The 14,200-nt window shown below is 48.0% G+C and overlaps 1 protein-coding gene across 3 annotated transcripts in view; it reads left to right on the forward strand.

Annotated features, from left to right (window-relative positions):
• The first annotated feature begins 1,840 nt into the window (after positions 1 to 1,840).
• TNIP2 (TNFAIP3 interacting protein 2) overlaps positions 1,841 to 14,200 on the forward strand; it is a 52,455-nt gene continuing 40,095 nt past the window's right edge. For all 3 annotated transcript variants that reach the window (XM_044267913.1, XM_044267912.1, XM_044267914.1), the window contains exon 1: positions 1,841 to 2,261. In XM_044267913.1, coding sequence (XP_044123848.1) covers positions 1,983 to 2,261 — 279 coding nt within the window. In that variant the 5' untranslated portion in view covers positions 1,841 to 1,982. The remainder of the gene's footprint in view (positions 2,262 to 14,200) is intronic.

Here is a 14,200-nt window from a genome sequence, read left to right on the forward strand (position 1 = left end):
GGGCTTGACTGGGCTGAAGGGTGCAATTCCAAGGAAGCTCACTGACTTCGGTGGGGAAGTTGACTTGACTCTGGCTGTTGGCATGAAGTCCCTCCCCACCCGCATATCTCCTCAGGGCTTCTTGATATCCTCACTATGGTGATATGGCGGGTGGCTTCCCTCAGAGCTGGTGATTCAAGAGAGGGCAAGGCAGTAGCCACAACACCTTAAATTACATTCTATCCTCTCTGTGATGTCCTATTGGGTACCATGGTATTAGGGGCTGAAGTCACTAGAGCTGGATCCCAGGAGCAGGGGGTGGGGGGATTCTTCCTGGAGTCTGGCTACCCCAATTATACGTCCCTACATAAAATCCAAAGATTCTGATTTCCAAAATACATGTGATCCCGAGAGTGTTGGATGAGAGACTGGAATGCCCATTTCACAGCTGAGAACCAGGGTCAAGGGCACTTGAGTGACCTGCCCCAAGTTATACCTATAGCAATAAAATGAGGACTCATCCAGCCCTAGCAGAGCTGGAGCCGCTCCTTTGTGTTCACCTCTGCCTCAGCCAAACAGAATGTAGCGTCCACAGCCATAGCCACGGGGAGTGTGCACTTACACCTTACCTTGTACTCCCCAAAACACCAGCAACACCGTACTGGCTCTGACCTTCCCTGCGCAGAGGAGGAAGTGTGAGCTGGCTTTGCTCATACGCTGGTCTGATTTACAAGCCTGCCAGGGTTTTCCCTGGGCGCAGCCCAAGCTCGTCAGTGGACACATAAAGGGGAAAACCAGATGGGGACAGGGCGGAAGAACGCAGCGGCCGAGAGGGAGGGAGCGGCGGAGAGGGAGGGAAGCTTCGAAACAGCACAGGTCTGCGCGGGCGTCATTGTCGGGGGCGGGGGAGCTCAGACTGTGAAAAAGAAAGCCTGCAGCCAGAAAAACCCTGGGAGTCGGTCTGGGAAGTTGGAGGAAGGAAAAGGATGGAGAAGTGAGGGTAGAACCGGGCAGCTTCCTCCTGCTTTCCGCTCTAAGAATACCTTAGAGAGGGGCACGTGGTGGGTGGGGGCTCCTTGCTCTGGGTCACTGTCCTGCAGCTGGGGGGGGCGGGTAGGACATCGCCCTGGGCTCAGTCTTGGAACCTTGGAACGTTGCCCTGTTCCTGTCGCTCTATGTGGCCAACCTGGCCTGCAGCGCCGGGATGTGGACCCACGCACAGGTCCAGCACTTGAGGTCGCCTTCACCCCTTCTTTCCCTCCCATCATCGCCTGCATCAGGGGCGGGTTTCCCTCCACCTTTCCGTCCCCGCCTTTCCTCCTCCTCCTGGCAGTCTCCCTAAGAACTCGACGCCGGGGCCAGGGGGGAGGGTAGGGGGTGGACGGGAAGGGGGCGGGGCTGCTGGAACAAGGCGGTCACTCCGGGACCTCGGGGCCACAAGACTCGGGCCCACAAGACTCGGGCCTGGGGAGAGGCCGGACTGTCCAAAGGCCTGGGGCGGCCTTTCCGCGCGTCAGGGGCCAGGCAGGTAGCAGTCTGCGAGGCCTGACTGCCTGCGGGGGGCGGACTGCCTGCGGGGGGCGGGGCCAAGAGCGTCTCCGTGGGCGGGGCCGGGCAGGGTCGGCGAGAGAGGCGGGGCGGCCGGGGAGTGGGGAGAAGTGCGGGGCCTGGAGAGTCGCGGTTAAGGGAGGCCGGGCACGTGGAGGAGGGGCGGAGCCAGGCCAGTCGCCGTGGGCGGGGCAGGGCAGTCGGCGGGGGGCGTGGCCAGGAGAGTCGCGGGGGCGGGGGAGGCCGGGCTCCCGGCGGAGGGGCGGGGCCAGGCCAGCTGCCTAGAGCCGGGCCGGGTTGTTGAACGGTCTGGGACGGCCTTTCCGCGGGCCAGGGGCCACGCCGGTTGCCGTGGGCGGGGCGCGCCGGGAAAGTTCCCGGAAGGTGCGCGGCTCGCCCGGACTGGGCGCGGAAGTTGGCGGTGTCAGCGCGGCCGCCGGTCGAGGCCCGCGGCTATGTCCACAGGGGGCGCCGGGTCCGGCGGGCAGGAGGGGGCCGCGCGCGCGGCGGCGGCGCTCTGCGGCCTGTACCACGAGGCCGGGCAGCGGCTGAGGCGCCTGGAGGACCAGCTGGCCGCTCGGGACGCCCTCATTGAGCGCCTGCGCGCCCGCCTGGCCGCGCTCGAGGGGGACGCGGCACCCTCGCTCGTGGAGGCGCTGCTGGAGCAGGTGGCGCGCTTCCGGGAGCAGCTCCGGCAACGGGAGGGCGGCGCGGACGAGGCGGCGCTGCGCCAGGTGCGTCCCCGGGGAGGGAGAGCCGCGCTGGCTCAGCCGGCAGCGGGTTCGGAGCGGGTGAGCCCACACCGAGGCTGAGGGTTTGCGCGGTGCCGGACTCCGAGCGGTTTGCGAGCTGGGGTCCGGTGTGGGGTGTGAGGACGGTGGGGGGCGGTTTCCGAGGTCCGGGGGGCGTCTGCGCGCGTGTGGGCTGTTGTGCCCTCCAGTCGGTTCCGAGGGCGAGCGTCGGCGCTGTTCGCCTTAGAAACACCACTGCCGGGCATTTCCTCAGCGCGGACTGGCCGACTCGCGAACAGCAGAGAACCGCAGACCCGCGAAGCCACCGGGCGGAGGAGGGGAGGCTCTTTTCCAGAGGCGGGGTTGCGGGGTCTGGAGAGCTCGCGCGGCGTGCAGGGCCCCTCTGCTCCTGCTGGCTTCGCGACCGGGCGGGCCGGGGGAGCGCCTTCTGCTGCTGGCTTCGCTGGGGCGGGTGTAGGCGCTGCTTCTGCGGTTTGTGCGGGTTCTGGATTCTAGAGGAGTTTGTGCCCCGTTGGCGGTGAAGGTGGTTCTGGATGAGGGCGTTGGTTCTGGTTGGTTGTGAGGATTGCGTGTCTATGTTAGGTTCTGAGGGGTGCTCTCCACGTCGTGTCAAGGATTGGGTGTCCATTTCTATCTGAAGTTGTGTCAGGTTTAATGGTTGTGAGGCCCTGTTGGTTCTGAGGGGTGTGTGTGCCTGTTTTCGTCCGAAGGTTTGTGTTGGTGTTGCTTCTGAGAGTGTGTTAGTGTGGTAGATTCTGAGCACGGTATCCTGCGTTGGGTCAAAGGCTGTGTATGCTCATGTTGAGGGTTGTGGGTCCTTGTGGGTCTGAAGGTGTGTATGTTGCCATGTTGGGTTTGAGGCATATGATGCCCTTACTAGGTTCTGAGAGGGGCTGTCTACTCCCATGTTGGGTCTGAGGAGGTACGTGTTTGTGTTGGTTCTTAGGGGTGTACTTCCATATTGGGTCTGAGGGTTGGGTTCCACTGAAGCGCTGTCTGTCCTTTTTGCTTCTGAGAGCTGTCTCTCTCTGTTTTGGATCTGAGGGGGTATGTGTGTGTTAATTTTGAGGGGTGTGCTCTCATCCTGGGTTTGAGGTGTGTGCCTGTGTTAGGTTTGGAAGGATGTGTTCCCAAGCTGGGTGAGAGTGTCGTCTGTCTGTTGGTTCTGAGGAGTGTGTGTGCCTGTGTTAGGTCTAAGGGTTATGTGCCCGTGTTGGTTCTACAGTGGTGTGTCTTTGTTGATTTGAGAGGTAATGTACCTGTTTTAGGTTCTAAGGGGTGTGCCTTGGAGTTAGGTTCTGGGGAGTCGGTTCTTGCGTGCCCATGGTGGGTTGTGAGGGCTGTATGTGCCCATGTTAAGTCTGAGGACTGTGTGCCTGCATAGGTTCTACAGGGTTGTATTTATGTTGGGTTCTGAGGGGCATGTGCACCTCAGTGGCTTCTTGGTGGTGTGTGTGTCCATTTTAGGTCTGAGGTGTGTATGTGCATGTTGGTTTCAGATGTTGCGCTCCCATGTTTGAGGGGTGTGTGTGCCCATGTTGGGTCTGAGAGGACTGTGTCTGTGTTGGTTTTGAATAGGGTTTCTGTGGTGGGATCGAGGGGTCTGTGCCCATCTGGGTCTGTGGGGTGTGTTTGCCGGTGTTGGCTTCTGAGAAGTGTGCGTGCCCATCTGGGTCAGAGGATTGTGTGTCTCTTGGTTCTGAGGGGTGTGTATTCTTGTGCTGTGCCCGTGTTGGGTTCAGTGGTTGTATATCCATGTTTCTTTCTGAGGGGGGTATGTGCCAGTGTTGTGTTCTGAGGGTTGTGTGTTCCTGTTAGTTTTGAGGGGTCTTTGTGTTCTTGTGTTGGGTCTAAGGGGTGTGTGTCCCTGTTTTGGGTTCAGAGATGTGTGTTTGACCATGTAGGTTTGAGGTCTGTGTGCCTGTGTCGTGTCTGAGGGATATACATACTCATGTTGGTTCCTGAGGGATTTTTGTGCCCAAGTTGTATATAGAGAGCTGTGAGTAGGTGTTCATTGGGAAGGGGTGTGTGTGTTGGTGTGTTTCCGCTTTGAGTTGAGGATGTGTGCTCTGTGTTGAGTTCTGAGTGGTCTGTATGCCTGTGTTGGGTCTGAGGGTTGTGTGTCTTTGTTGGTTCTGAGGCTGTTTCTGTTTGTGTCAGGATGAGTGGTGAGTGTTGTTGCTGGTTGTGAAGTTTTGTGATTAGGTTTTGAGGAGGCGCTCCCATGTTGGTTCAGAAGGAAAGTTTGTGTGCCTATGGTAGATTCTGGAGGCATGTGTGCATGTTTGTCGTCTTCTTTTTTTATTTTATTTATTTATTTGACAGAGATCAAAGTAGGCAGAGAGGCAGGCAGAGAAAGAGGAAGGGAAGCAGGCTCCCTGCTGAGCAGAGAGCCGGATTCAGGGCTCGATCCCAGGACCCTGGAATCATTACCTGAGCCAAAGGCAGAGGCTTTAACTCACTGAGCCACCCAGGCGCCCCCATGTTTGTCTTCTAAAGTGTCTGTGTGCTGTTATTAGGTGTAAGGTATGTCTGTCCATGTTGGTTGTGAGGGGGATGTGTCTGTGTTGGATCCGAGGGGTATCTGCCTGTCTGGAGTCCTGATGGCTCTGTATTTGAGTTCTAAGAGGCCTGCCCCCTTATTGGGTGTGAGTGTTGTGACTGTATTGTGTTCTGATGGGACGTGTGTGAACATGGACGGTTCTGTGAATATGCGTGTTCATGTTCAGTTCTGTGTTGTGTGTGTAGACACTGGGATCTGGGGTGTTTGTGTGTGTGTAGTACACGAGCATAGGCTCCTGGTATGTATGTATTCATACTGGGTTCTGGGTTATGTGGACCCCGGTTATGTTCTGAGGTGATTTTCAGCTCCAGTCATAAATGAGTCTTTCAGTAGTAACAGCTCTCTTGTGCTGGGAGCGATGACAGCGCTACGGTGCCTGTGAGTGTCGGATAACACACTTTAGTCTCACTTTCCCTCCTCCTCGTCCCTGTCATTGATGTTATGTCTGTCTTTGTGAAGTACCATGGATGCCCAGAACAGGAGCAAGAGGAATAGTACTTGTCTGTAACAGCTATTTGAAGTGCCATACGCATTGAGTGTACTCTAGTGCCCTGTTTGGGCCTTAGCTATTATCTGGATTGTCCCAGAAAAGAAACTAGGTCTGCAGAGAGAGGAGCTGCAGAAGACAATTTTCACTTCTAGACTTGGACCTGCAGCCAGATTTTAGAGTGAAAAAGAGACATGCACCCCTCTGCCCCCCTTTTATTTTACTATAAAAGTTATTTTAAATATCTGAAAAACAGAGGAAAGAGTAAAGAATAAAATAATAGCCACCATAATCCCACAGTCTGGGGATAACTACTGTTCATTTCTTGGCATGCCTCTTCCCTGTTTTTCCTTTACACACCGGGTGTATACACAGTGGCGTGCTTGAGTTCTCGCTGTCTGTACATCTTCATATCACGTTGCAAGGATTTTCTCATCTGCCTCATTTTAGATGCAGGAGCCAGACAAACAGATCTATAATCCTAGATCTATATGTTCCTTTACCCCTGACATACAGGTTTTGTTGTAGGATTTTTAATTATTTAAGAGACATTTTAATAATACAGTATCTTACGCAGTTACATGTTTGTGGCTTACTCCTCCATCTATCTGGGTCTGTCACAGAACTGTGGAGGAATGGAGAGATTTCACACTGTGCAGAGTGAAAACAATGAGAAGAATTGATCAATAGCTTGGTCTCCTCAATGGTCATGTCAGCCAGCCTCTTAGGAATAGCATCGCTGGGTTGGTAGAGTCTAGGGGCTCCCAGAGAGGAGCTGAGGCTGTGTCCTCAGGTGTGCAGAGACTTCCAGGTGACTACTGCATCTGTGGTTGAGCTGTCGCTAGCATGTGATAGGGCCAGGTCGGTCTTGAGAATTCTGGTTCTTTTTGCCACCACAGTAAGACTTGAGACCTTACCTTGCTTGTAACATGAGCCCTATATGGGTAGCTTTACAAAGCTCCTCCAATTAAGACTTTCTGGGATAATGGTGTTAATTTACTATGTGGCCCTTAACTGCTCTATCCAGTCTCATCACCCCCCAGGGTACTAGCCTCACGGGCCCTGCTTGGTCCTGACATACCAGCTTCTTCTCCCGGCTTTTCTTTCCCTGTTCTGCCATGCTTTCTAATGAGAAGAACAGCATACACCCTTTACTATACACATAGGCTGTGTTAGCTGTATGTTTTGTTTTTAACCGTCTATCTCCATACCTTTTTTGATCTTGTAAAACTGAAACACCATACCCATTAAGCAGTAACTCCCCACCTTCCTGTCCCCCAACCTCCACCCTTCGCAGATACCATTCTTCCGTCTGTCTCCATGATTTGACTACTCTAGAGACCTCACAGAAGTAGAATCATCCCTTTGTGACAGACTTATTTCACTTAAAGTCCTACAGGTTTATCTGTGTTGTATCATGTGCTAGAATTTTCTTCTTTTTCAGGCTGAGTGATATTCCATTGTACGTATATACCACATTTGGCTTATCCAAGCTTATAGACACTTGGGTTGCTTTCATATTTCAGCTGTAATGAATAACAGTGCCTCTAGGAATATTTGAGTCCAAATGTATCTTTGAGACCCTGCTTTCAGTTCTTTTGGTTATGTGCCAGAAGTGGACTTGCTAGGTCATAGGGTAATTTGGTGTAGTTTTTTGAGGAACCACCACACTCTTTTTCCACAGCAGCTGCACCATTTTACATTCCCACTAGCAGCGCACAGGGTTGCAGTTTCTCCATGTTCTCCCCAGCATTAGTTATTTTCTGTGTTGTTGTTGTTTTAATAGCAGCCATCCTGATGGGTTTGTGGTGATTTAATACAAAATGATTGTAGTTTTGATTTGCAGTTTCCCAATGATTAGTGATGTGAACCATTCTTTCATGTGTTTATCTTCTTTGAAGAAATGTCAAGTTCTTTGCCCATTTTTTTTCCAATTCATTTATTTTCAGAAAAACAGTATTCATTATTTTTTCACCACACCCAGTGCTCCATGCAAGCCATGCCCTCTATAATACCCACCACCTGGTCTTTGCCCATTTTTGAATTGATTATTTTGTTATTGAGTTTTAGGAATACTCTTCAGGCATACCTCATTTTGCTACACTTCTCAGATTTTGTGTTTTTTTATAAATTGGAACTTGGACGGGGCACCTGCGTAGCTCAGTAGGTGGAGCACGTGACTCTTGATTTCAGGGTTGTGGGTTTGGGCCCTGCACCAGGTGTAGAGATTATTTAAAAGAAAAAGAAAGAAGGAAAGCTTTTAACAGCTCTGCATCAAGTAAGTCTACTGGTACCATTTTTCTAATAGCATTTGCTCACTTCATGTCTCTGTGTCACAGTTTGGTAATTCCTGTGATATTCCAAAATTTTTCATTTATTATTATGTTCATTTTGTGATGTGTGATCAGTGATCTTTGGTGTTACTATTGTACTTGTTTGGGGCACCATGAACTGTGCCCATAAAAGATAGCAAACTTAATCAGCATGTGTGTTTTATGACTGTTGCACTGACCTGCCATTCCCCCATTACTCTCCCTTCTCTGTTCTCTGAGACACAACAATATGGCAGTTAGGCCAAATAATGACCTGTAATGGCCTCTAAGTGCTCAAGTGAAAAGAGTCACACATAACTCACTTGAAATGAAAAGCTAGAAATGATTAAGCTTCGTGAGGAAGGGATTTCTGAAGCCAAGATAGGCCGAAAGGTAGGCCTTTTGTGCCAGACAGCCATGTTGCAAATGCCAAGGAAAAGTTCTTGAAGGAACTTAAGAGCATTACTCCAGGGACCACATGAATGATAAGAAAGCCAAACGGCCTCATTGCTGATAGGGAGAAAATTTGGGTGGTCTGGGTAGGAGATCAGACCCGCCCCAGTATTCCCTTAAGCCAAAGCCTAATCCAGAGCAAGGCCCTGACTCTCAAGTCCAGGAAGGCTGAGGGAGGTGAGGAGGCCGCAGAAGAAAAGTCTGCAGCTAGCAGAGTGGGTTTGTAAGGTTTAAGGAGACACAGAGGGGCCGGGGGGACCAGCATGTGCTGATGGAGAAGCTGCGTTGGGTTCTGCTGGAGATCCAGCTCAGATTGCCCATGGAGGTGACTCCTAAACAGCAGATTCTCCACATGTAGATGCAACGGCCTTATCTGGGGGGAAGATGCCATCTTGGACTGTCTTCGCCGGAGGACAGGTCAGCACCTGGCTTCAGAGGTTCACGGGATAGGCTGGCTCCCTGTTAGGGGCTGGCTCCCTGTTAGGGGCTAATGCAGCTGGTGACTTTCAGCTGAAGCCGGTGCTCCTTTACTATTCTGAAAATTCTTAGGACCCTTAAGAATTGTGTTAGCTCTCCTGTGCCCATGCTCTACCCACAGAACGACACAGCCTGGACGGCAGCATATCTGTTCACAGCGACGTTTACCAAACGTCTCAAGCCCACTGTTGAGACCTACTGCTCAGAAAAAAAGGTTCCTTTCGAAATATGACTGCTTGTTGACGTTGTACCCAGTCACCCAAGAGCTCTGGTGATGTACGGCAAGATGAGTGCCATTTCCCTGCCTGTGAACACAGTATCTGTTCTGCAGCCCACAGAGCAAGGAGTAATTTTGACTTTGAAGTCTTATCATTTAAGAGACACATTTCGCAAGGCGGTAGATGCCGTGGATGGTGATTCCTCCACTTGATCTGGGTGGGATACATTGAGAATCTTCTGGAAAGGATTCACCATGCCAGATGCCATTAAGAAAATGTTCCCATGGCTCAATGTCAGTAGTAACAGGAGTTTGGAAGAAGTGAGCTCCAGCCCTGGTGAGGACTTTGAGGGCTTCAAGACTGAGTGGAGGAAGTCACTGTGCAGATGTGGTGGAAACAGCCAGAGAACCAGAAGTGGAGCCTGGAGAGGTGAGCGACCTGCTGCCCTCGCAGGATAACACTTGCACGGGTGAGGACGTGCTTCCGTGGAGGAGCGAGGAAGGTGATTTCTTGAGCTGGAGTCTGCTCCTGATGACGATGCTGTGGAGATGGTTGAAATCTGACAAGGACTTAGAACATTGCATGACCTTAGTTGATAAGGTGGCAGGGCTTGAGAGGACTGGCTCCATTGTGGAGAGGAGTTCTACTGTGGGTGAGATGCTACCAGACAACATCACATGCTGGGCGCCTGGGTGGCTCAATTGGTTAAGTGACTACCTGTGAACACAACATCTGTTCTGCAGCCCACAGAGCAAGGAGTAATTTTGACTTTGAAGTCTTATCATTTAAGAGACACATTTCGCAAGGCGGTAGATGCTGTGGATGGTGATTCCTCCACTTGATCTGGGTGGGATACATTGACTGGTTAAGTGACTGCCTTCAGCTCAGGTCATGATCCTGGGGTCCTGGGATTGAGTCCCACATTGGCCTCCCCCTACTCTGTGGGGAGCCTGGTTCTCCCTCCCCCTGCTACTCCCCCTGCTTGTGCTCTCTTTCTCTCTGTCAAATAAATAAATAAAATCTTTAAAAAAAAATCACATGCTACAGAGAAATTATTTTGCTTCCTGTGTCCTGGTATCATATCTAAGAAATTATTGCCAAATTCAGTATTGGGAAGCTTTTGCCTATGTTATCTATATATAAGAGTTTTATAGTTTTAGGTCTTATATTTAAGTCTTTGATCCATTTTGAGTTAATTTTTGTATATGGTGTTTGATAAAGAGTCCACCTTTTTTCTTCTGCATGTGGATGTCCAGTTTTTGCTGTAGCATTTGTTGAATAAATTATCCTTTCCCCATTGAATGGTCTTAGCACCCTTATCAACAACCATTTGACCATATATGCAAGGGATTATTTCTGGGATCATTATTCTTTTTTTATTTTTAAATATTTTATTTGAGAGAGAGAGAGAGAGAGCACACAAGCACAAGCTGGGGCAGGCAGAGGAAGAAGCAGACTTCCCACTTAGCAGGGAGTCTAATGGGGGGCTCGATCCCAGGACCCTGGGATCATGACCCTCTGGGCTCATTATTCTGTTCCCTTTGTGTAAATGTCTGTCTTTATGCCAGTACTATCCTGTTTTGGTTACTGTAGCTTTGTAGTCAGCTTTGAATTCAGGTAGCATGAGTCTTGCTTTGTTCTTTTTTTCTTCTAAGATTGTTTTGGGTATTTGGTGTCTCTTGGGATTCTATATGAATTTTAGGATGAATTTTTCTATTTCTGCAAAAAAAAACCACTGGATTTTGATAGGGATTATATTGAATCTGTAGATCACTTTGAGTAATGTTAAATTTAAAAATAAACCTGTCATTTATTTTACCAGCAAAAGTGGGTTTATTCCAGATAGCAGAGATTTGCAGTCCATGCAACCTACAGCAAAACCATAGACAAGTCCAGAGAACAAAGAATGATCTTCTTTGGAGGAAAGGGGGAGCTGGGAGGGCTCTTATAGACAGTCCATTGCTGTAAACTGGGAATTGAAGTGTAGTGACTTTTCATTGTCTGAGTTGTGACAGTCTGTCATGGGCCGGGCTGTTGTGGGGCGAGGAGAGAACACTTCTTCCTTCTGCTGGGGTGGTAAAGTACAGTTAACCCTTGAACAACATGGGGGTTATGGGTGCTGTCCCCCTGTGCACTTGAAAATCCATGTATAACTCCTGACTCTCCAGAAAACTTAACTGTTGATAGTTTGCTGAGAATGGGAAGCCTTACCAATAACATAAACAATAGATTAACACATACTTTGTATGTTACATTTATTATATGCTGTATTCTTGAAGTAAGCTAGCAAAAAGATATGTTCTTGAGAAAATTAATAACGCGCACCTAGGTGGCTTAGTCATTTAAGCGTCTGCCTTTGGTTCAGGTCATGATCTTGAGGTCCCGGGATCAAGCCCTGAGTTGGGCTTCCTGCTTCAGTGGGGAGCCTGCTTATCCCTCTCCTCTGCTCCTCGCCACCCCCAACTTGTACAGTTTTGTGTGCTCTCTCTGTCTCTTCTTCTTGTTTCAAAAATAAAAAATCTTAAAAAAAAATTAAGAGCATTACTGGGGTGCCTGGGTGGCTCAGTTGGTTTTGGCTCAGGTCATGATCTTGGGGTTGGGAGATTGAGCCCCATATTGGGCTCAGTGCTCTGTGGGGAGTGTGCTCGAGATTCTCTTTCCCTCTGACCCTCCCCCTGCTTGCATGTGCACTTGCTCACTCTCTAAAATAAATACATAAATCTTAAAAAAAAATTAAGAACATTCGTATCCAGAATGCAAGATATATCTTTTCCTATTGGTTTTGCAGTTGACGAGTGGTAGGGCATGAGGGCTCCCTGCACTGGCCTCTGATTCCATTTTAGTGAGGTTTCCCTTCATAATTTTCACATTATATTGACATCTTAACAATATAAGTTTCCAATTTAAGAACATGTGTTTCCATTTACTTCTGTCCTAATTTTTTCAGTAACATTTTATATTTTTCACTGTATAAGACTTCCACTTCCTTGAAGGAATTAATTCCTAAGTCTTTTCTCCTTTTTGATGCTGTTGTAAATGGAATTGCTTTTATAATTTCTCTTTCAGATTCTTTATTGTTAGTATGTAGAAATACTGCTGTTTCTCATGTGTTGACTTTGTCTTCTGATATTTGCTGAATTCATTTATTCCAAGTTTTTTGCGTGTCTGTGTGTGTGTGTGGAATAATTAGAGTTTTCTAATAATATTTATTATTATTATTATGTTCATTTCTTTTTAAATTAATTATTTTATTAATATACAATGTATTATTTGCCCGCGGGTACAGGTCTGTGAATTGTCAGGCTTACACATTTCACAGCACTCTGCATATCACATACCCTCCCCAATGTCCATAACCCAACCACCCTCTCCATAACCCCACTTGCCCCGGCAACCCTTAGTTTGTTTTGTGAGATTAAGAGTAAGAGTCTCTTATGGTTTGTCTCCCTCCCAATCCCATCTTGTTTCATTTTTTCCTTCCCTACTACCAAACCCTCACCCTGATTCTCAAATTCCTCATATCAGGCTGATCATATGATAATTGTTTTTCTCTGATGACTTATTTTGCTTAGCACAATACCCTCTAATTCCATCCAGGTTGTTGCAAATGGCAAGATTTCATTTCTTTTGATGGCTGCATAGTATTCCATTGTGTATATATATCCCACATCTTCTTTATCCATTCATCTGTTGATGGACATCTCGGTTCTTTCCATAGTTTGGCTATTGTGGAAATTGCTGCTATTTGGGTGCATGTGCCCCTTTGGATCTCTACATTTGTATCTTTAGGGTAAATACCCAGTAGTATGATTCCTGGGTCATAGGATAGCTCTATTTTAAAGTTTTTGAGGAACCTCCATGCTGTTTTCCAGAGTGGCTGCACCAGCTTGCATTCCCACCAACAGAGTAGGAGGGTCCCCTTTCTCCGCATCCTCTCCGACATCTGTCGTTTCCTGACTGATTAATTTTAGCCATTCTGACTGGTGTGAGGTGGTATCTCATTGTGATTTTGATTTGTATTTCCCTGATGGCGAGTGATGTGGAGCACTTTTTCATGTGTCTGTTGACCATCTCGATGTCTTCTTTGCAGAAATGCAGAAATGTCTGTTCATGTCCTCTGCCCATTTCTTGATTGGATTATTTATTCTTTGGGTGTTGAGTTTGATAAGTTCTTCATAGATTTTGGATACTAGCCCTTTATCTGATATGTCATTTGCGAATATCTTCTCCCATTCTGTCAGTTGTCTTTTGGTTTTTTTGACTTTTCTTTGCTGTGTAAAAGCTTTTGATCTTGATGAAGTCCCAATAGTTCATTTTTGCCCTTGCTTCCCTTGCCTTTGGCAGTGTTTCTAGGAAGAAGTTGCTGTGGCTGAGGTCAAAGAGGTTGCTGCCTGTGTTCTCCTCAAGGATTTTGGTGGATTCCTGTCTCACATTGAGGTCTTCCATCCATTTTGAGTCTATTTGTGTGTGTGTGTGTGGTGTAAGGAAATGGTCCAGTTTCATTCTTCTGCATGTGGCTGTCCAATTTTCCCAATGCCATTTGTTGAAGAGCCTATCTTTTTTCCATTGGACATTCTTTCCTGTTTTGTCAAAGATTTGTTGACCATAGAGTTGAGGGTCTGTTTCTGGGCTCTCTATTCTGTTCCATTGATCTATGTGTTTGTTTTTGTGCCAGTACCATACTGCCTTGATGATGACAGCTTTGTAATAAAGCTTGAAGTCTGGAAATGTGATGCCACAAATCTTGGCTTTCCTTTTCAACATTCCTTTGGCTATTCAGGGTCTTCTGGTTCCATATAAATTTTAGGATTATTTGTTACATTTCTTTGGAAAAAATTGATGGTATTTTGCTAGGGATTGCATTAAATGTGTAGATTCTTTTAGGTAGCATAGACATTTTCACAATATTTGTTCTTCCAAACCATGAACATGGAACATTTTTCCATTTCTTTGTGTCTTCCTCAATTTCTTTCACGAGTACTTTATAGTTTTCTGGGTACAGATTCTTTGCCTTTTTGGTTAGGTTTATTCCTAGGTATCTTATGGTTTTGGGTGCAATTGTAAATGGGATTGACTCCTTAATTTCTCTTTCTTCTGTCTTGCTGTTGGTGTATTGAAATGCAACTGATTTCTGTGCATTGATTTTTATATCCCCACCCCCACACTTTACTGAATTCCTGTGTGAGTTCTAGCAGTTTTGGAGTGGAGTCTTTTGGGTTTTCCGCAGAAAGTATCATATCATCTGCAAAGAGTGAGAGTTTGACTTCTTCTTTGCTGACTTGGATGCCTTTTCTTTCTTCTTCTTCTTCTTTTTTTTTTTTGGATACCTTTTATTTCTTTTTGTTATCTGATTGCTGAGGCTAGGACTTGTAGTACTATGTTGAATAGCAGTGGTGATAGTGGACATCCCT

This window comes from Neovison vison, chromosome 11, assembly GCF_020171115.1.
Source record: "Neovison vison isolate M4711 chromosome 11, ASM_NN_V1, whole genome shotgun sequence".
Lineage (NCBI taxonomy): Eukaryota > Metazoa > Chordata > Mammalia > Carnivora > Mustelidae > Neogale > Neogale vison.